The 21,847-nt window shown below is 50.4% G+C and overlaps 2 protein-coding genes and 1 non-coding gene across 3 annotated transcripts in view; 1 reads left to right on the top strand and 2 right to left on the bottom strand.

Moving 5' to 3' along the window:
- Cand2 (cullin associated and neddylation dissociated 2 (putative)) overlaps positions 1 to 16,160 on the top strand; it is a 28,994-nt gene extending 12,834 nt beyond the window's left edge. The window contains exons 8-15 of the mRNA XM_021165450.2: positions 1,268 to 1,560; positions 3,058 to 3,199; positions 3,530 to 5,032; positions 7,744 to 7,839; positions 9,857 to 10,026; positions 11,826 to 11,990; positions 13,869 to 13,976; positions 15,410 to 16,160. Coding sequence (XP_021021109.1) covers positions 1,268 to 1,560; positions 3,058 to 3,199; positions 3,530 to 5,032; positions 7,744 to 7,839; positions 9,857 to 10,026; positions 11,826 to 11,990; positions 13,869 to 13,976; positions 15,410 to 15,637 — 2,705 coding nt within the window. The 3' untranslated portion in view covers positions 15,638 to 16,160. The remainder of the gene's footprint in view (positions 1 to 1,267; positions 1,561 to 3,057; positions 3,200 to 3,529; positions 5,033 to 7,743; positions 7,840 to 9,856; positions 10,027 to 11,825; positions 11,991 to 13,868; positions 13,977 to 15,409) is intronic.
- Positions 16,161 to 17,071: 911 nt separating this feature from the next.
- On the bottom strand, positions 17,072 to 20,686 carry Rpl32 (ribosomal protein L32). Its single transcript, XM_085840147.1, has 4 exons — positions 20,601 to 20,686; positions 19,672 to 19,772; positions 18,649 to 18,830; positions 17,072 to 17,255 (listed from the first exon to the last, which is right to left on the bottom strand). The coding sequence occupies exons 2-4, from the start codon at positions 19,765 to 19,767 to the stop codon at positions 17,126 to 17,128; spliced, it is 408 nt and encodes a 135-aa protein (XP_085696273.1). The 5' UTR covers positions 19,768 to 19,772; positions 20,601 to 20,686; the 3' UTR covers positions 17,072 to 17,125.
- LOC115031375 (small nucleolar RNA SNORA7) lies at positions 19,857 to 19,996 on the bottom strand. The gene has a single exon (XR_003837016.1). It is a non-coding gene; the product is annotated as a small nucleolar RNA SNORA7 (small nucleolar RNA).
- Positions 20,687 to 21,847: the final 1,161 nt, after the last annotated feature.

Raw genomic sequence — 21,847 nt, 5'->3', positions numbered from 1 at the left:
GTCCCTAAGCTACCATTTTTATAAATGTTTTTCAAGATAATGCTTCTAGCCCAGCACCAAAGCTAGAGGGAGAATGGTGGGCACTTGGAGGAGACAAGTCCAGACGGGGGCTCAGTGGCTTCTTCCCTTGTGGCTTGAGGGCCTCTCCATCACTCAGATTCCTACAAGTGGGGTGCACATGGAGACTAGGGACCTGAAACAAAATCAGACAGGCATCCTGGGGCCTTGAATGCTGAGCTAAGAGTAGGCCATTTTCTTGCCAGTGATACAGGGCTCAGGATATTTCTGGAGGGGTGGCACAGGGTCCATTAAAGGAGATGTGTACTGAGTTGCCCAGTGGCCATGGCCCGTTGTAGCTGGTCCGGATCTCTTTGCCATTCAAGCCTTAGTTGTCAGCAGAGTGGTACAGAAGGAACACCTGGTTTCAGATACAGAGTGCAGAGCTGCTCCTTGTCACCTCTGGCTCTTACGTTCTCCCATAGTAAGATAGATGGAGTGAATCTCTGCATTGAATTTTCCTAACTATGTTCCCTGAGGCGGTCTCTTGCACTCTCTGAACCTTGGCCTTGACAACATCTGTACAGTGGCCAGTAGTCCCTTTGTTCTGGTGGAGTTGTTTATCTGCTGACTCTCAGGCCTGTCAGCAGAGAGCCTCACACACCTATTTTTTCTTTGGTGTTTGTCTCTCTGAACACCTTTGAGATCTGACTGGGGCTGGGCTAGCACTGAGGGCACAGGAAGTCTGCGTTTCTCTTTGGAAATCCCAGTACATGAAAGGGCCAGACCTGACCCAGAGGATGTGCCTGAGCCCCAGAAAGCTCCATGTGTCCACTGCAAACTTGGATGCCATGTCATTCTATTTTGGAAGAGGGCAATGTTTCACTAAGTATTCCAGGCTGGCCTCTCCAGGACTGGGATTTACAGGCCTGTGTCAGCATACCAGCCCATTTCATCCTTGATGTAGTCAGACAAGGATCTGGCTACAGGCTGTGGCTCAATAGCAGACAGTTGTACAGTGGATCAAGCCACTTATTGTCTCTTGGTCTCAGTTTTCTTCTCTGCGATAGGGAATGGTCCTTGCCCATAGGAGAGAGTGTGGATCAAAGCCGTGGGTGCCATCCTGCGAGTGCCACAGGTGTTCACTAGGGTGGTGGCGTTCCCAGTGGGCTGAATACTGATCATCAGGATGTGAAGCCCAGGGCGGGGCTTCCACTGTCTCCTTTCCTGAGTGGAGAGACACAGCTCTGTGTGTCTTCCTCCTCCCCAGAGAGTGAGGACGAGTACAGTGATGATGACGACATGAGCTGGAAGGTACGCCGAGCCGCGGCCAAGTGCATGGCAGCCCTCATCAGCTCTCGGCCCGACCTCCTGCCCGACTTCCACTGCACTCTGGCACCTGCACTCATCCGCCGCTTCAAGGAGCGGGAGGAGAACGTCAAGGCAGACATCTTCGGGGCTTACATCATGTTGCTGCGACATACACGGCCCCCTAAAGGCTGGCTGGAGGCTGTGGAGGAGCCCACCCAGACTGGCAGAAACCTCAATATGCTGCGAGCACAGGTAGACTGTGTCCTTACCCACTCCCTCTTTCCGTTCTTCCTTTCTGTCCCCATCTCTTCACTTGCTGAGGGATGTGGTGTGAGCACCTCTCTGTGCCCAGCCTGGGTGTTCAGATGGAGCCTTGCCTCATCCTTGGTCTGCATGGTGCAAGTTCGGACACAGCAGCAACACAAGTAGGGCTTGCAGGAGTGAGGAGACCTTTGTTTGCTTAGTTTAAATCACTTCTGGCTGCTGGGTGGGGAATGGATTGTGACAGAACAAGAGTCATGGCTGGGGACCAACAGGAGGACATTGCAGCTGTGTCAGGTGACAAGAGATGGTACCTTTGACTCAGAGAAAGCAGAGGGATTGAAAGGGATGGTCGTTGAGAAGTGGGCTGGATTGAACTGCCAGATCTTGCTGGTAATAGGTTGCTTGTGTCTGGGAGAGGCAGGGATCAGTTGACTTCTTGGCTTCTTGAGATAGGGGACACTGAGGAGGAGGGAACATCTACATCTTTGTACATTTATGGTTGAAGTCCTCATTGGCTGTAAGTAGTGAATTTTCTGTTAGTATAATAAATAAACTGGATGTGGTGGCACACGCCTTTAATCCCAGCACTTGGGAGGCAGAGGCAGGCGGATTTCTGAGTTTGAGGCCAGCCTGGTCTACAAAGTGAGTTCCAGGACAACCAGGAGTACACAGAGAAACCCTGTCTCAAAAACAAACAAACCAACCAATCTAAATAAATAAATAAACAAACAAACAAACAAACAAATAAATAAATAAATAAAACACCAGAGGCCTGGTCCCTACTAAGAAAAGAGGTTTAATTAGCTCAGGTTTGAAACACTGAGTCCAAAAACCATGGACTGTGCCCTGGTGTGGCTTGCCCTAGCTGTGTGACATCTTTGCAGATAGCTTGAATATACAAAAGAGAGCCCGTGGTACGACACAAAGCCAGAATGATGAGGACTAGGCCCCCATTTTATAGTTAACCTGTCCAATAGAACCAGTTCATGCTTTTTAGTGACTTCCGGATAACGCCACCTTTTAAAGGGCCCTCCTCTTCTGAGTTCCACCACACTGGGGACCAAGCTTCCAATACGTAAGTCCTTGTGGGACACAAACTTTATGTAGACTGTAGCAGATGCCTAGGTTGAGCCACTTAGGTGGGCAGGAAATGCGCAAGCTGGATCAGAGATACAGCTCAGGGTGGAACCCGGGCCACTGGATTCAGGACCATCTGGGGAGAGTAGAGGACAAGAAGGGGCCATGCGCTGAGGACACTAAGCTTCTGCTTTCCCTTCATAGAGATAGAGGTGACAGCCAGCTGCTGGGTCACCCTGAGCCAGTTCCTTGTGCACATGTATAAGATGGAGGTAGCTGTCACTGTGTCTGCAGAGTCTGAATCAGGTGACTAGTAGGGACTGATGGGCACTAAGGCCACCTGTCTGTGTTGGAACCCTCCCTGGGGTGGCTTCCTTGCTGGTTCCTGATCTCCCCGCCTATTCACAGGTGCCCCTAGTGATAAAGGCCCTGCAGCGACAACTTAAAGACAGGAACGTTCGGACCCGCCAAGGCTGCTTCAACCTCTTCACCGAGCTGGCAGGCGTCCTCCCTGGCAGCCTGGCAGAGCACATGGCTGTGTTGGTGTCAGGTACGCTGGGCTTCAGCTGGCTCTCTTTGGGCTTCTTCTAGAATACAGACCCCTACCCTATATTGAGTCCTCAAACCTTGAGAGCCCAGCAGTATTCCTGGGCTTGCCCTGTGCGAAGATGGCTCATGGTGGTTGTGTATTGTGCCCCCCACCCCTTGGCCACAGGGAGAACAAGGCTGCTTTTAACTTAAGATGAGTTCTGGCCTTGTTTTCCTCAACTCTGGTGGGTTCTGGGAGCTTTGGATGCTTGGTTCAGGACAGATACATTGGTCACTACAGCCCCAGACTGAGCCAGGCTGAAGAGCCCCTAACCTTGGTTCCCACCTGCAGGCATTGTCTTTTCACTGGCCGACTACTCAAGCTCCTCCACCATTCGGATGGATGCCCTGGCCTTCCTGCAGGGGCTTCTGGGTACAGAGCCGGCTGAGGCCTTCCACCCACACTTGCCTACCCTCCTACCACCTGTGATGGCCTGTGTGGCTGACCCTTTCTATAAGGTGGCAGCTGAGGCCTTACTGGTGCTCCAGGAGCTGGTGCGGACCCTGTGGCCACTGGATAGGCCTCGGCTGCTGGACCCTGAGCCATACGTCGGAGAGATGTCCACAGCTACCCTGGCACGACTCCGAGCCACTGACCTGGATCAGGAGGTGAAGGAACGGGCCATCTCTTGTGTGGGCCACCTTGTGGGTCACCTTGGTGATCGACTTGGGGATGACCTAGAACCCACACTTATGCTTCTCCTGGATCGCCTACGGAATGAGATCACCCGGTTGCCTGCTGTCAAGGCACTGACCCTGGTGGCTGTGTCCCCATTGCGACTTGACCTGCAGCCCATCCTGGCTGAGGCACTGCCCATCCTGGCTTCATTTCTGCGCAAGAATCAGCGGGCCCTGCGGCTGGCCACACTGGCTGCTCTTGATGCCCTGGCTCAGAGCCAGGGCCTTGGCCTGCCCCCGCCTGCCGTTAGGACTGTGCTAGCCGAGCTGCCTGCTCTGGTCAGCGAGAATGACATGCATGTGGCCCAGCTGGCTGTCGACTTCCTCACCACAGTGACCCAGACGCAGCCTAGCTCTCTGGTTGAGGTCAGTGGCCCCGTTCTGGAGGAGCTGCTGCAGCTGCTGCACTCACCCTTGCTGCCTGCCGGGGTGCTGGCAGCCACTGAAGGCTTCCTGCAGGCGCTGGTGGGAACCCGCCCTCCCTGTGTGGAGTACTCGGAGCTCATTAGCCTGCTCACTGCACCTGTTTACAACCAGGTTGGGGACGGGGGACCCGGCCTGCACAAGCAGGTGTTCCACTCGCTGGCCCGGTGTGTAGCTGCCCTCTCAGCTGCCTGCCCCCAGGAGGCCGCAGGTACTGCCAGCCGCCTGGTCTGTGATGCCAAGTCGCCCCACTCAAGCACAGGGGTCAAAGTCTTGGCATTCCTGTCACTGGCTGAGGTGGGCCAGGTGGCAGGGCCAGGCCCCCAGAGGGAGCTGAAGACCGTGCTTCTGGAAGCCCTGGGGTCTCCCAGTGAGGACGTGAGGGCTGCAGCCGCATATGCCCTGGGCCGTGTGGGTGCTGGCAACCTGCCTGACTTCCTGCCCTTCCTGCTGGCACAAATTGAGGCCCAGCCCCGGCGACAGTACCTGCTGTTACATGCACTCAGGGAGGCCCTGGGGGCTGCGCAGCCTGACAATCTGAAGCCCTATGTTGAGGATGTGTGGGCGCTGCTCTTCCAGCGCTGTGAGAGCCCCGAGGAAGGCACTCGGTGTGTGGTGGCGGAGTGCATCGGGAAGCTAGTGTTTGTGAACCCTCCCTACCTCCTGCCTCGATTCCGGAAGCAGCTCGCTGCAGGTAAGAGTACAGTGGCCTGGGCTGGCCAACTTGGTCCCCAAGCATCCACACAACTTATGCAGATCACTGGAGATGAGAGTTTGTGTGTGTGTGTGTGTGTGTGTGTGTGTGTGAGAGAGAGAGAGTGGGTCTGTGTGTGTGTGAGTGAGTTTGTGGGTGTGTGGGTGTGAGTGAGTGTGTGGGTGTTAGTCAAGAAGAAGCCAGTCAGACGAACGATGCTTCGCAGATGTACAGGCTTCTCCTAGTGGTCTCTGGGGTGGAGGTCTCTTTTTGGTTTTGTTGGTTTGTTTGTTTTTTGCAGGGTTCTTCAATTTTTATTTTGTTTTATGTATATGGGTGTTTTACCTGCATAGATGTATGTGTACTGTATACAGGCAATGCCCTCGGAGGCCAGAAAAAGGCATCAGATGCCCTGGAACTGGGGTTACAGACAGCTGTGAGCTGCCATGTGGGTACTTGTAAGTAAGCCTAGGTCCACTGCAAGAGTGGCCAGTGCTTTTAATTGCTTAGCCATCTCTCCAATCCAAGAGGACAGGGTTTTTGATGTGTCCTTATTTCAATCAGACCTTTCACTGAAGGGGACTGCATCATAGGTTCAACTCACTTGGATCAAAAATAACCCAAGAAAATATTGTGTCTGTATTTAACATGTGAAAGCTTTTCTTGTCTTTATTTCCTTTTGTTGTGTGTTTGCCATGGCATGCCATGGAGACAACTTAGGGATGTCAGGTCTCTCCTTCTGTCATGTAGATTCCAAGGACTTGCACTGCCAGCCGCCTGGTCTGTGATGCCAAGTCGTCCCACTCAAGCACAGGGGTCAAAGTCTTGGCATTCCTGTCACTGGCTGAGGTGGGCCAGGTGGCAGGGCCAGGTCACCAGGCTTGGTGATAGCTACTTTTATAGCAAGAACCATCTTGCAAGGCTTTTTCTCCCTCAACAATATAGATGTAACTACTGATGGCATGTTTAATGTAAATAACATGAAGAAGACTGAAAATACAGGTATAGGTTCTGTGTAAACACCATGCTGTTTTGTGGAAGGGCTTAGTATACAAAGAGCTCCTGAATCCTGTCCTCTGAAGATACTAAGGGGTAAAAATACAACTTAAAGATGGCATTAGGCAGACAGGATTAGAAGTATATAACTAGGAGGCAGAAGGCAGAAGGATTACTTCAAAGTCTACCTGCTTAGAGATACTGAAGGCCTTGAGACTCTACATAGATAGATAGATAGATAGATAGATAGATAGATAGATAGATAGATAGATAGATAGATAGATAAGGGCCTGGGGGCTGGGGCTGTTGCTTGCTGGTAGAATGTTTGCTTCTGACACACGAGGCCCTGGGTTCTATTCCTACCGTCTCACACAAATCAGAGGTGACATAGAGCTGGGTGTGGTGGTGTACACCTTAGTCTCAGCACTCAGGAGGAACTCTGAAATAGACCAGCCTGGGCTACATATTGAGTACCATGGCAACATAGAGAAACCCTGCTTTTAAAAACATCATCATAAGCCGGGCGTGGTGGCGCACGCCTTTAATCCCAGCACTCGGGAGGCAGAGGCAGGCGGATTTCTGAGTTCAAGGCCAGCCTGGTCTACAAAGTGAGTTCCAGGACAGCCAAGGCTATACAGAGAAACCCTGTCTCGAAAAAAACCAAAAAAAACAAAAACAACAACAACAACAAAAAAAAAACATCATCATAGAAATAAAGCCATATGATGTTATTTTCATAATCTGCTAGAGTCATGACTGCTGTGACAAAATACCTGATAGAAGCAACTTTAGGGAGGCCCCTGCTTAGAGGGAGCAGTCAGCCATAGACGGGAAGGCCTCGTGTGAGCAGTCATGGCAGCAGGAACCTGCACAGCGGCTAGTTCACACCTTGGTGGATCAGGACACAGTTTAGGCTGGAATCAAAGGCAAACATAACCATCAGGGCTCACCTTCTGCAGCCTACTTCTGTCTGCTGGGCCCCAGTCCCAAAGATGCACAACCAGTTTCTAGGTGAGGACCATGTCCTGGCATGACCCCTCCATCCTTAGGGATCTCGGTGAGCCCCCACCCCCCTTTCTCCAGCTTCTATAAAGTCAGTAACAAGGTGAAATGAAGTGCGTCCTTCATGACCTCGTGCTCGGGGACCTGAGTTCTGGGGGATCCCATTGGCCGCCAGCCTGCCAAAAGCCCCCCTGGCCTCTTCTCTGTGGCCTGAAATGTGAACCTGGCCTTGCCGAGTCCCCCTTTCCTGTGTAAAGTGCAGGCCAATAGTTGTTCACAGTTTTGTTTGTTTTTGAGACAGGTACTCACTCTGTAGCCCAGGCTGACTTCCAACTCCTGAAGATACTCCTGGGACTTTGGGATGACAGGTTTGCACTACCACACCAGCTTCATTATTTTAACTAACATTTTGTTATTATGGAGTTTGAATGGAGAGGATGTCTGAAAATGCAGTGTAGTCTCAGTCTGAGGGCAGAACTTTCTCTGAGGTCCTAGTGTTCTGTTTGGACCTACCAAGACCCAGCCACTTAACTCTTCTAGCAGCAGGAGGAAGAACTGGGCAGATTCAAGGCTGCCATGGGAAATAATCACATAATTATAATAATTAATACTTCCTGGGAGGGGGTTGTTCCTCAAGTAGGGAGGGGGTGTACTGTGTTTTGCTGGGTCTATGGGTGGTCCCCTGCCCCACACTATTGCCTCTTGTCTTGCAGGTCAGCCATACACCCGGAGCACGGTCATCACTGCAGTCAAGTTCCTCATCTCAGACCAGCCTCACTCCATCGACCCTCTCCTGAAGAGCTTCATCGGTAGGTGCGACTAGTGCCTCTCACCGTGGGTCTGGAGCGTGGCTAGCACATCTTACAAATTAATCAAGGGAGTCAGCCTCTTGAGTGAGGAGCTGTGCCTTCAAACCCCTGTCACCACCAGGGCTCCGGTGGGCTTCACGTGCCCCTTACTGATGAGTTTTGCTTCTTTATCTGTCAAATGGTCATGAGGCATTTCTGGAGAACGCTCTCTTGGAAACAGCTAATAGGGTGGGAAATGCTCTTTAAAGGTACAGGCTCTGAGGATGAAAACAAACTTGCAAGCACCAACTTGACCAAGTCTGAGGGGGTCTTAGCTGGAGAAGCCTTCATGGGGTAGGCTAGGCCCTCCCTTCAAGCCTCCTGCAGGACCAGACTTCCTGCCTTCAAAGCCCAGTGCCAGCATCTTCTCAGGGGGCCACACCAGAATCTCAGCCCTCTTCTCAACAAAAGTGGCCCTACAGAATGTAGAGGGAGGCTGGAATTCTCCAGCCTTTGGCTTTGAATACTGACTTAGAAGTGTGGGCAGGCCATTTCAAGCTCAACTATAAAATGGGGTGCTGATGCATGCAAAGGCACTGTGCCAGACCAAAGAGCAGTGAATTGGAAACTATATCCTTGTCGCAGCCTGGACTGACCCTGATGGCCATAGGCAGATTTCTAGCCTTGATGAGTTGCTGTGGTTGCTGTGGTTGGGTCCAGGGCCCAACAGTGGTGTCTTGGTTTTACTTCAGAGTTTACTTCTTTTTGTAATTTGATTTTTTTTTTTATTAGTTGGTGTGTGTGTGTGTGTGTGTGTGTGTGTGTGTGTGTGTGTGTTTCACTTGAACATGTTTGTGCACTATATGTGTTCCTGGTGCCTATAGAGATCAGAAGAAGACATTGAATCCCCTGGAACTGGAGTTATGGATGATTTTGAGCTACCACGTGGGTTCTGGGAACCAAACTCCGGTCGTCTGCAAGAGCAGTCAGTGCTCTTAACTGCTGGTCCATCTCTCCAGTCCCCAAAGCTAGTTTGTTTTTAGAGTTAGAATCTGTGTAGCCCAGGCTGGACTCAAACTCTATATAGCCGAGGATGACTCTGAATTCCTGATCTTGCCTTTATCCCCCAAGTCCTGGGATTATAGGCATGCACTACCACCTTTAGCTGCTTGACCCTTAGTTCTGGGCTCCCTAGGATGGATACCATGAGATGCCCTTTGATAAAACTCATCAGTTAATTCTAATAGTCCCTCCCAGCCTGGTAAAGAACACTGGTCCCATTTTACAAATGGGGAAACTGAGTCCCAAGAGAGGGTTCAGACTTGTCCTACTCCTAGGTTATATCCTTACAGAAGCAGGACTCTAAGAGCCAGCATACACTGTGGGAAGGGTCCTATGTCCTAGTGTGGTTGAGTCCTGATCTGCTTGAAGACTGCAGTTTTTCCCAGTGCAAGGAAATCGATATCCCGTGACAGTAACATACCCTGTGGTGCGATGGCCACTCTGGTCATGTGGTTTGTGGTGGAGACTCAAGTTTCTGTGTCCTACTCTTCTAGCTGAAGACGTTGCTCAGTGGTAGCACGGATGCTCAGCATATGCGAGGCCCTGGGTTCCGTCCTCAGCACTAATCCTCAGAGCAACCGTGTTGGGTTGGTGTTTCAGACCTGGTGCTGTGGGTGGCCTTGTTATCCTGTGCACAAGAGACTAGGGCAGGAAGAGCCCGGACCTGGTGTAGTCAGCGAGGCCCTGTCTGAGAGCAGAGCCGTCCTCTGTGCCAGCTCTCAGCCCTGGGCTTCACAGCTGCTGTCATGGCTCACTCCTAAAAGCCCTGGAGGAGGTCACGGCTGCCAGAACCCAAAGTCAGTGGGAAGCTAGGCATTCTTATTTGGACTGTGACGGCATTGTGTCTGGCTTAAGGTAGATGTTCGGGTCATGTCTGCCCTTAGTTCTACATAACTCGTGGTGCCCAGGTCACCAGGAACAGCATAGAGGTGGCTTTATGTCCTGCTTCTATGTCCTTTGTCTTGTCGCTCTGCAGCGGAGTTCATGGAAAGCCTGCAGGACCCAGACCTGAACGTGCGCCGGGCCACACTCACCTTCTTCAACTCAGCTGTGCACAACAAACCATCGCTGGTCCGGGACCTGTTGGATGACATCCTGCCCCTCCTCTACCAGGAGACCAAGATCCGCCGGGACCTCATCCGAGAGGTATGAGGTAGCATGGACACCTTGTATGGCTAGCCCTTGTTGAGCCTTCTGTGCCTCACAGTCAAGGCTCATTGAAAACCAAGAGTGAGGCCCACCCAGGCACAAGGGCCACATGGCCCTAGTCATGCCATGTCTCTCCACTCCCCAGCGGGGGCCCAGACTGGGCAATCCAGTGCCCCGTTAGCTTCAGTTTTCCCTGGAGCTAAGTGAGGACAGTCACTGTGCCTGTACCACAAGGCTGTGCCCTAAGCACTGGGAGGCAGCCCTGATGCTTAGTAGCTCATGGTCAGCATGAGCATCCTAGTCCCCAAATGTGACACCCCCTGTGACAGGCTCTATTTAAAATGCAGGCACCCTACAAATACTACCTGAACTACCTTCAGGCATATGAAGAGGAACGCTTATTCCCCATACATGGGCTCTGTATTTAGACTTGGGCTCCTTCCCCAGTACATCTCTTTGAATAATGCAAGCATTTTAAAACCCACAGTCCAAACACTGAACCTCCTGAACCTCAAGGTGTCAGGCCTGTGGCACTGGACTACAGTGTCAGCAACTCTTGTCACTCAGCCAGAGTCTAAAGTCCCAGGACTCATAGTTGGCTTCTGCCACCAAGATGCTCAGCCTGACCTCCAGGAGAGCGGTGGTCAGGAGAGTCAGGTTGGAGAGAGAGCTGAAGGGGCAGAGGGGGTTGAGCTTGACAGCCAAGTTGCCCTACAGCTCCTCACGAAGGTCTGAGGAGGAAGCAGTGCTCTTGAGAGGGGTTGAAAAAGTTTTCTGAAAGAAGGACATTTGAAGATTTTTTGGTTTTGTCTTTCTTTTTAAGACAGGGTTTCTCTGTGTGGTCCTGGCTATCCTGGAACTCACTTATGTAGACTCACAGGGATTTATCCTCTTGCCTCTGCCTCTTGAGTGCTGGGATTAAAGGTGTGAGCTACTGTACCTGGTATCAGATATAGTTCTGGAGGCCAAAAATCTAATATCTGTACCCCTGAGCTGAAACCAGGGTGCCTACAGACCTCTTGCAGTTCCTGTGGTCACCAACATTGCTTGGCAGGCGATGCCATTCCATGAAGCTCTGCCTACCCACAAGGCATTATTTTTAATCTGTGTAATCTCTTCAGTTGGGTTTTGGGGCTCAGACTTTACTGTTAGAAGCCAGATTCCATGGTTACAAGCTTCAGAGGACTTGGTTTTTGAGTCTGGTTCTGCGACTTACCAGCTGTGTGTCCTCCAGCATGTCAGGTTACCTCTCTGAGCCTTAGTGGGATGTTGAGTAGGGTTGATAGTAGCACCTATTCCTAAGGATTTTGTTTTTTCCTGAGACAGAATCTTGTGTAGTCTAGGTTAAGAATGCTTCTGACCTGCTTCCACCTCCTGAGCGCTGGGTTACAGACATCGTGATGTTTATTCAGTGCCAGAGATCAAACTTGGGTCTGTGTGTGTGCTAGCCAAGCCATATGCCCAGACCTTCCCAAGGTGTCTAATTTAGTACTCAAGTAAGATGTTGTCTGTCAGGCAAAAGATGCTCAGTTACAGAACATGTGCTCAGTGTGCACGAGGTCCTACAAGCGCGCGCACACACACACACGCACACACACACACGCACACACACACACGCACACACGGAACCTGACACTTCCTGCTTAGCAGGTGTGACAGTCCAGAGAGAGGATGCTGCAGGCTGAGTTGAGACCTGAGACTTGAGCGCATAGAGTGTGACTTGGGGCCAGGATGCAGTGCTGAGCAGGTGAGGTGAGTATTGCAAACCCTCCTTGTTATGTCCTTCCTTCCTGCAGGTGGAGATGGGGCCCTTCAAGCATACTGTGGATGATGGGCTGGATGTGAGGAAGGCTGCCTTCGAGTGCATGTACTCGCTGCTGGAGAGCTGCCTGGGCCAGCTGGACATGTGCGAGTTTCTGAACCACGTGGAGGATGGGCTGAAGGACCATTATGACATTCGGGTAGGTGGCACCGTGCCAGATGCAAGCCCAGCTCAGAGCAAGGGACCAGGCAACATTAGGCCCCTGCTGTTCTCCCCGTCTCCTGGCACCCCATGAAAGCAGCTGTGCTTTCTGTCAAGAACAAGGAACCGGCCGGGTGGTGGCCAACACCTTTAATCCCAGCACTCGGGAAGCAGAGGCAGTCGGATTTCTGAGTTCGAGGCCAGCCTGGTCTACAAAGTGAGTTCTAGGACAGCCAGGGCTATAAAGAGAAACCCTGTCTCAAATAAACAAACAAAAAAAGAACGAGGAACCAGGTCTTGGATGTTTCTTAGGGTGTACACTTTGGGCACATTAGGTCCAAGTCTGTTGTAGTGTTTGTTTTAAATGTTACCAACATTTTAAAAATTTAAAAAATGTATATGAAAAATAGTATTTCTTTTGAAAACGATCCATAATGCTAGGTAAATTCCCACATTGCCATTATATTAGTCTGTTTCTGGTTAGTATTATTTCATTTTGCTTTGTTTTTTATTTATTTTTATGCATTTATTATGGGCATGTCCACATCTGGGATTCCCACATGGTTCACTGTCACTGACACACCAGAAGAGGGCATCAGATCCCATTACAGATGGTTGTGAGCCACAATATGGTTGCTGAGGATTGAACTCAAGACCTTTGGAAGAGTAGTCAGTGCTCTTAACCACTGAGCCATCTGTCCAGCCCTTGCTTTGTTTTTTAAGACAAAGTTTCTCTTATATAGCTCTGTATGTCCTAGAAGTATGTAGACAAAGCTGGCCTTGAACTCACAGAGATCCACCTGCCTCTGTCTCCTGAGTTCTGGGATTAAAGGCACGTGTTCTCACACCTGACCTGTTTTCTTTTTTTCTTTCTTTTTTTCTTTTTTTTTTTTTTTTTTTGGTTTTTTGAGACAGGGTTTCTCTGTATAGCTCTGGCTGTCCTGGAACTCACTTTGTAGACCAGGCTGGCCTCGAACTCAGAAATCCGCCTGCCTCTGCCTCCCAAGTGCTGGGATTAAAGGCGTGTGCCACCACGCCCGGCTCTGACCTGTTTTCTGTTGCTATTAAAAAAAAAAAATCTATGGCCGGGTATTCCTTTAAAAGGCTGTTTTAGATCTTTCTGGAGACTCAGAATCTGGTGTTGGCTGGCATCTGTTTTTGCTCTGGCGGCATCACAATGGCCGGCAGCTGCAGAAGTTCACATGGTAGAATCAGGCATGAGGCGTGTTCTTGTATTGTTTTTTGTTTTTGTTTTATCCAGACAGGGTTTCTTGGTATTAACAGAGCCCTGGCTATCCTGGACTCGCTTTGTAGATCAGAGCAGCCTGGAACTGAACTCACAGAAATTTGCCTGCCTCTGCCTCCCAAGTGCTGGGATTAAAGATGGAGGCATGTTCATTTTATTATTCACTTTTGTGGGAACTGAGGTCCTCTGAGACCTGAACTAACCCCTTCCAGCAGGACCACCTCCAGTGACCTAGCCACCTCCTGCTGAAGACTCCATCACCCCTCAGCATTGCTATACACAGGCTTTTGTGATACACACTCAAGTTGTATCTCAACTGCAGCATGTCCAAGCCAGTGTCAGTGGAAACCGAGGAGCTGCTCAGTTCCTGCCCAGGCCTGTGCCAGAGGCATGTGAACACGTGCCTTTTGTTATCCAGCCATCCTCACACAACTAAAGTTAGCTGGCAACATTCAGCGTCATGGTGTACATCTATAATAGGAACCTGAGACCCAGAGAGGTGGGAGCCCTGCGCAGGGGCCTGGAGGGACTTGGTTGTCAGTTTGTGGGGTACAAGCCAGAGCTTCCATTGGGTCTGCTGCTCTGTCTGGGTGCTGTTTCACCATGAGTTCCATCTGCTTCCTTGGGTAGATGCTGACCTTCATCATGTTGGCCCGACTGGCCACTCTTTGTCCTGCACCTGTCCTGCAGAGGGTGGACCGGCTCATTGAGCCACTCAGAGCCACCTGTACTGCCAAGGTAAGCCCTGCCCTGCCTGGACCCTGGAGTGCCTGTTGGCTTTAGTCATCACTCACTGGACCATGTGCACTGCAGTGCTGGGCTGGCTGTTGCCCCAGTCTACAAAGCTTCCTGGGCTGGGCTGTGAGATTCCTTCATTAAATACTTCCTGGGTGCTGGCCTGGGAGAGGGATCCAGGGTATAACACTCCACATGCTAGCTTCCCCACACAGTCTATGCAGATCCCAGTTGGGAGCTGGGCCTACCTCTTATGGTTGATTGATTGGCTGGCTACTCCTGCTACTACAGAGCAACTGCTAACACAGTGTGGAAGGTCTTCTGGAAAGTTGTAATATTGGGAACAGCCTGGCACCCTCGGGGTCCTGGTGGAGACCTGTTGAATGAAAGAACTGTGTCTGTGTGTGTGTGTGTGTGTGTGTGTGTGTGTGTGTGTGTGTGTGTGTGTGTGGTGTTTATGTGTTGTGTATCTGTGGAGGCCAGAAGTTGACTTCAGTGGTCTTCCTTGATCTCTCTCTCTGCCTTCTTCCTTCTCTTTCCCCCTTCCCAGACATGGTTTCTCTGTGTAACCCTGGCTGTCTGGGAACTCATGTTATAGACCAGTCTGGTCTAGAACTGACATCTGACTGCCTCTGCCTATTAAAGGTGTGCCCCACTATTGCTAAACTGGGTGACCATGAGCTGCAGGGATCTGCCTGTGTCTACACCCACAAACTTCCACATCCAGCTCTTGTGGGATCTGAACTTGGGTTTGTACAGCAAGTACTTCACCACTGAACCATCTCCCTCGTCCCTGATTGGAGTTTTAAGATTTACTTAAAGGACCAAGAATTTCAGTCTTTAGGCAAGACTCAGAATAGTGGTTTTGTTACCCTTTTTTTTAAAAAAAAAAAACAAAAAAAACCAAACTGTTCTCCAGGTTAGCATCAAATTCCTGAACTTAAGTGAGTCCTTCCTCCTGTCTTGCTTTCCATGTAGCTTGTGTCTTGAGGCACATATTGTTATTTTTTCATTTTCTTTGTGTGTATGTAGGGGGTATTGGGGGAGGGGGGACAAAACACAGACACTCTGGTAGCCCAGGCTGGCCTTAAACTCAGTATACAGCCAAAGGTGCCTTGAATTTCTGGCCCTGATGCCCTTGCCCCCAAGTGTTGGGAATACCAGCTGTGTAGTACAGCAGATTTGGTGGATGCTGGATCTGGTCCCCTCTTCCCTACTCAGATGTGGATATCTAACTCAGGACTTTGTGCGGGCCAGGTGAAACACTCTACCAACTGAGCCACATACCCAGCCCCTAAGTTTTGATCTTCAAATAGCAGCACAGTAGTAGAAAAAAATGAAATCTGATTATGAATCAGATTGAAATTAGGCCTTTATTAGAAACCTATGTTTAAAATGGGTAACAGACTCAGTAAGGACACTGTCTCCCTCTGCAGGTCAAGGCTGGTTCTGTGAAGCAAGAGCTGGAGAAGCAGGAGGAGCTGAAGCGCTCAGCAATGCGGGCAGTGGCTGCCCTGCTGACCAACCCTGAGGTGCGCAAGAGCCCCACTGTAGCTGACTTTTCTGCCCAGATCCGATCCAACCCAGAACTCACCACCCTCTTCGAGAGCATACAAAAGGACACAGCCTCTGGCCCCAGCACGGACTCTATGGAACTCAGCTAGCTGTCCCCAACACAAGCCTCCCTTCTTATCCCAATAGGCCTTGGCCTCTCCTGTCCTTCCCTGTCAGCCTCAGTGCCTTTGCTAGGGCCCCCTGCTCACAGCCCCAGTGCCAAAGCCGGGCCCATCAACTCAGGACGTTCATTCACGAGCGTGATGTCCCACCACCTTTACACTGCACCCCTCCACTCATTTAGAAGCCAGCATTGGCCTGTGCCCAAGACCAGAAGGCAAGCAGGGGGCTGACTTCCTACTTCACTTACTCTGAACTCCAAATGTCAGCACCCTGAACCTAGCCATGGGTAGGGTATGTAGAGAACCAATTTATACTTAGTGCCTCATTAATTAGCAGAGTGAGAACTGTTTACAGGGAAGATAGTGTGGCTCATTGGCCAGGTGTAGGTCCACTGTTTCAAACATCCCTAATCCCATCACCCAGGAGTGTAACAGTTGGCTTGTGCTCTTCCTGTGTATGTAGTTGTTAGTACTGAAAATTTAAGTATAAATGACAGGTTTTGATTTTTAAGACATTGTTTCTCTTTGTAGCCACATATGGCCCAGACTCAGATCCACCTACCTGGAATTAAAGCCAGCTGAGGCCATTTATCTGAGTTAATAACATATACAAAGCTCTCCTCACAGGATTCTTATCCATATTAAGGCCAATGGCATAGACCTGTTATCCTAATTCCTTAGGAGGCTGAGGCTGGACCACACACTCGGGTCGTAGTGAACAACTATAAGATCTACCTAAAAGCAACAGGGCAGGTTAGCTCGGTGATGGGCTGTTCTTCCAGGCCCTCCTGGTAGCAACAGCTTTCTAACTCCTGTCCTAAAGGATCCAATGCCCTCAGGGCAGACATACATACAGGCAAAACACCAAAGTTTATTAATAGCTCAGTTGTAGAGCACTCCCCACCACTACAGCAAGACGATAAAACCGTATTTCTACAATGAGAACAAAAGCTTAATAGTAAAAAGGCTGGGATGTCTTTCTCTCCAGTCATTTAAGTGTCACCCTTGACAGTCAGCCCTTCTGAACTCCATTACTGTTTCAAAAGACCAGAGAGCCAGAAACTGGCCTGTGCTACAGAGGGCACTGCCCTTGTAGTATCTCAGTGGCAGAAATGTTTATCAGTCTCATGAAGTTCTAAATCCTCCAAAGACAGGACTGTCAATCCTGACTGAGGACAAGCAGGCCAGTTCCATGAAACCAAAGGCTTCCTCAAAAAAGTGCCTTAAGCTAGAGCCCATGCTAGCAGTTGGGACAGGGTTGAGAGCAGAGGTTTGTCTGGTCCCCAGACTCACGTGTGCCTACACTGTAGCTTTCCCCTCTTCCACCTGCAGCCAACCAAGACTAGCATGGGATTCTGAACCCTGCTGCCTCCCCAGAACAAGCAGCAAAGAACAATCTCCAGTTACCAAAAAGATAGAAAATACGATGGCAGGTTTTGTGATTTTATTTAAACATAAAACATGCACACAAGCCATCTATTCATTTTCTTCGCTGCGTAGCCTGGCGTTGGGATTGGTGACTCTGATGGCCAGCTGTGCTGCTCTTTCTACAATGGCTTTTCGGTTCTTAGAGGACACGTTGTGAGCAATCTCAGCACAGTAAGATCTGAAAGAGAAGCAAACCAGGAAAGGTCACCAGGGAAATGGCTTAATGAGCACTAAAGGCTCAAGGGCCCAGGCACCGAGGCTTCTGCAGTGGTCTACAGTAGTGACCAGGTGCTAATCCACACACAGCAGGCTCAGGTTCTTCCTCACACTGAGTGAGTAACCCAGAATTCTTCCACAGGAGCCAAAGGCTTCCAGGGCAACCACTGTAAGGTACACAGTTCAAGTAGCGTCAAGCCCGTGTCCCCTCAAAGTGTTGACAATCTGTCCTAATGAACACATTCTCAGCATGGAGATGACCGTGAAGCCATAGACAGGGAGCTGAGGAAAAACCCCTAGAGAAGCAGGATGGCAGAGCTATGGAAAGCATACAAATGGCAAATACCGAATACAAACAAACACCCACTTGACAGAGATTTGGGGACAGAGTGCATCAGGTTCTAACCTGAAGTACCCGTCCCGGGCCACATGCATTTATAACCATCTAGCACACTCACCATTCACAAGTCACATGCTGCCATACCCCACCCCAGGACTCTTACCACTCAGGAACTACTACCAATGTTTTTTCTGTAACTACCTTCCAACTTCCCCTGCTCCCCAGTTATACAGAGGAAAATGCCCAGAGACAGAACTCAGTGAGCGGTGCACCTGCAGGGTCTAACTAGGCCAAGCAGCTCTCCTGGGGCAGATGTACCCATTAGAAATGCAGCCCCGATAACACTGCACCATCAACACTGCCTCATGGACTGCTGCTCCTGCGCGCGCACACACACACACACACACACACACACTACTGCATCCATCCTCCCAAATGGACTTGTAGCACTTCAAGGCCTGGTTAAACGCACAACATAATCTCCCCATGCGGCCTCCTCCATCTGCATGACAACCACCTCAGAAAACACATACACTCTCTGCAGTCCTAGTTTACTTGGGAAAAATAAACAATTCCTACCACACCCTCATATCCAATGTCAAGAGTATTTCCTGGGAGGCCTTGGTCTTGCATCTCAGAGGTCACTAAGGGTTGTAACTTGCTCAAAGTACCCAGAATACCCCACAACCTTCTCTCTACAGCTGTGCCTGGAGACTCTTTCTCTATCTTAGCCCCAAAAGACCTGAGCTGCTTTGCAAATCCACCTGTCAGAGCAGAGCCAAGCACAGCTTAGGTCCCAGGTTAGACACAGGCCCCTGCAGTCTCATGATACTATAGCAGTGTTCCACACAGGACCATAAAAGACACTGAACAACCCACTGTAAAAAGACCTCCCTCTTCTCCAGTCTCAGGCTTCAACCAAGGGAACACATCCCCTTTCCTCATAAGCATGGCCACTGCAGTGGCCCCAGTCTCACAGGAGGCAGGCACACTCCTGGCCAGGGGCCCAACTCACTTGTTGCACATCAGCAGCACCTCCAGCTCCTTGACATTGTGGACGAGGAACTTGCGGAAGCCGCTGGGCAGCATGTGCTTGGTTTTCTTGTTGCTCCCATAACCGATGTTGGGCATCAGGATCTGGCCCTTGAACCTTCTCCGCACCCTGTTGTCGATGCCTCTGGGTTTCCGCCAGTTTCGCTGAAGACACACAGGCAAGTTAGTCTCTGTGGAAACTGGCAGCTCTTGTATGTGTGTGCAGGAAGGGGGCAGAATTCATGGGGTCATGTCATAAAACACACACCAAAGGCTGAGAGGGTGTAGCTCAGTTAGCAGTGTCTGCCTGGCATGCACAGGGCCCTGGGCTCCATCCCTAGCACTTGGACTGGAATTTCAACATCATCTTCCCTTGCAATTAAGTTTCAAAAAAGGGATAGGGAGGAGGGATCAGTTAACTGCTGGGTGTGCATGCCCATCCAGCCAACAGGTGATCTGTAGACCCAGAGAGAAGTCTTAGCAGTTGAGAGCACTGGCTGCTCTTCCAGAGGTTCAATTCCATCCATGCATGTGCCTGGTGTGCAGACAAAACCCCAAAAGATCTTTAAAATACAGGGTCAGGGTGCAGAGCTGACTTAAAAGTGCCTGCTGTCAGATAAACTAAATCTGACCTAGACCCACAAGACAGGAAGGAGAGAACTCCTTAAAGTGATTCTCCCTGCCCTTCACACACATAAATATAAAACAGAAAGTGTCATCTTAAAAATGAACGTTTTAGGGCTGGTGAGATGGCTCAGTGGGTAAGAGCACCCGACTGCTCTTCTGAAGGTCCAGAGTTCAAATCCCAGCAACCACATGGTGGCTCACAACCACCCGAAATGAGATCTGACTCCCTCTTCTGGTGTGTCTGAAGACAGCTACAGTGTACTTACATATAATAAATAAATCTTTAAAAAAAAAAAAAAATGAACGTTTTAAAATACGGAGACAAGCGATAACAAGAAACGTGTGCTCAGGTCTTAACCCCCACCCCAGAACCACATACCTTAATTTTCACATATCGGTCTGACTGGTGTCTGATGAACTTCTTGGTCCTCTTTTTGACGATCTTAGGCTTCACCAGAGGCCGGAGGGCAGCCATGATGCCTTTTGACAAAAGTCAGACCCAAGTTAGTAAAGAAACTGGGGGGGGGGGGGGGGGGGGAGACTGCGTCTCAGGCCTCCAGTGAGTAATGTTGCAGAGTGTCTTCCAATCACCAGCTACCGAGCAAACTGGGAATGGAATGGGTACCTCTGCTAGGCTTGCTCTCCCTCTTGCTTCCGAAGCTGGAAGAATACTAGCTACTCTCCAGACGCGATCCCAAGAGGTCAGTGGGTCATCTCACCCACTCCGAACCTCGAAGAACCGCAACCGACCTACAGAACCCCAGCCAGGTCTCTCTGGCGGCGAAGGAGCGGCAAATCCCACTCCACTAAGCTTCGTTATGTTTGAAGTGTTGCGCCCTTAAATACGCAAAGCCACCATGCACTCCTAACACGCCACCAGTCCGCCTGTCCCTCCCGGATCGTCTCAGAGCATCAACCAAAGGGTGCCTTCTCTGCTCCCGGCGCAGACAACCTGCTCCGCCGGGCTTACACTGAGTACCCGACGGACTCACGTTCAGAAAGCATTTCTGCTCACCGGCGAGCGGCGGCAGCTCCCTGACTCAGGATTTCGGACTCGCCGCAGAAAAAGGCTGCTAACAAGCTAAGCAGAAAGCGGCGGGTGCGGTCCGAAACCCTCGGGCCGCATGGCAGCAAGCCCGCCCTGGCCGATGCCGGCCCCCGGGCAGACTCCGGAGCAGCGCCAGTGGCCAGGCCCACGCGCGCTCGCCACTATCATGCCGGCGCGGAGGCCGCCGCCGAGGCCTCCCCACCCGGAGTCGTGGTCCCGCCGAAGCCGCAGGCGGCGGATGGCCGCCGATGCAGACTCACCGCAAAACAGATGGCAGCCACCTCGTAGGCAGCGCCGAGGAAGAAGGAAGAGGCGGCGGCGGTGCGCAAGGTATGATGGGACGGAGTCTTAGGTCCTGGCAGAGAAAAGGGAAGCACTTCCGGCTCTGGGTCCTCTAAAGAAAACTAAGATGTGCCTGAGAAATGATGCTGAAAAAAAACCCTAGTGGACTAGTGCTCTGTAGTAGACATTAACATCTTCGAGTGAACTAAAATTTATTTTTCTCTTGGGACTACTTAAGAAATTTGGGATTTTTTTTTTTGAGCTAAGACCTGCTAGGTGGACATTTATTTCCGCCCTAAGTGGAAGCCCAATAGCTTTTTAAATTGTTGGTTCCCGAGTGTGCCTCCTTGAGGCTGGGAGGTAGCAAAAGAGACTCTTCGAAGATCCTTAGGCAGTTGGTTGAGCAAATGTCCTAAAACTTATATATAATATAAAATATACAGATGTGCAAACCCCTGCTTATGAAGTGCTACTGAGCCTTCTCGCGACTTCTGTATGTTTAAATCTTCTCTACTTATGGTATGTACCTAATGTATAAATAAGTGATAGGTTAGCCGGGCAGTGGTGGCTCATGCCTTTAATCCCAGCACTTGGGAGGCAGAGGCAGGCGGGTTTCTGAGTTCGAGGCCAGCCTGGGCTACAGAGAGGGTTCCAGGACAGCCAGGGCTACACAGAGAAACCCTGTCTCGGGAAAAAAAAAAGTGATAGGTTGATAATATTGCTAAGAAAATAGTCTATTGGCTGGGTGTGGTGGTGCACGCCTTTTAGTAACAGCACTTGGGAAGCAGAGGCAGGCTGAGTTTAGTCTATTTTGCTTATCTTTTGTTTTTCAGATCATTGTGAAAACTCTAATCTTAGGAGGAAATAAAACCAAACCAGAGATGGAGAGGTGGCTTGGTGGAGCACTGTTGCTCTTTCAGAGGACTGGCATTTAGTTCCCAGGAACCAAGCGTTGCCTCACAACGTTAACACCAGCCCTAGGGGATCAGATACCCTTTTCTGTAGGCGCTACATGCATGTGGTACATACTCATTCATGCAGGCAAAACACTCAATCACATAGAATAAATCTCATTTTTTAAAGATTTATGTATATGAGTACACTGTAGCTGTCTTCAGACACACCAGAAGAGGGCATCAGATCCCATTCATTACAGATGTTTGTGAGTCACCATGTGGTTAGGAATTGAACTCAGGACCTCTGGAAGAGCAATCAGTGTTCTTTT

Source organism: Mus caroli, unplaced genomic scaffold, assembly GCF_978045245.1.
Source record: "Mus caroli unplaced genomic scaffold, Mus_caroli_1 scaffold_7, whole genome shotgun sequence".
Taxonomy (NCBI): Eukaryota; Metazoa; Chordata; class Mammalia; order Rodentia; family Muridae; genus Mus; species Mus caroli.
This window is presented reverse-complemented; position numbering and strand designations above follow the sequence as displayed.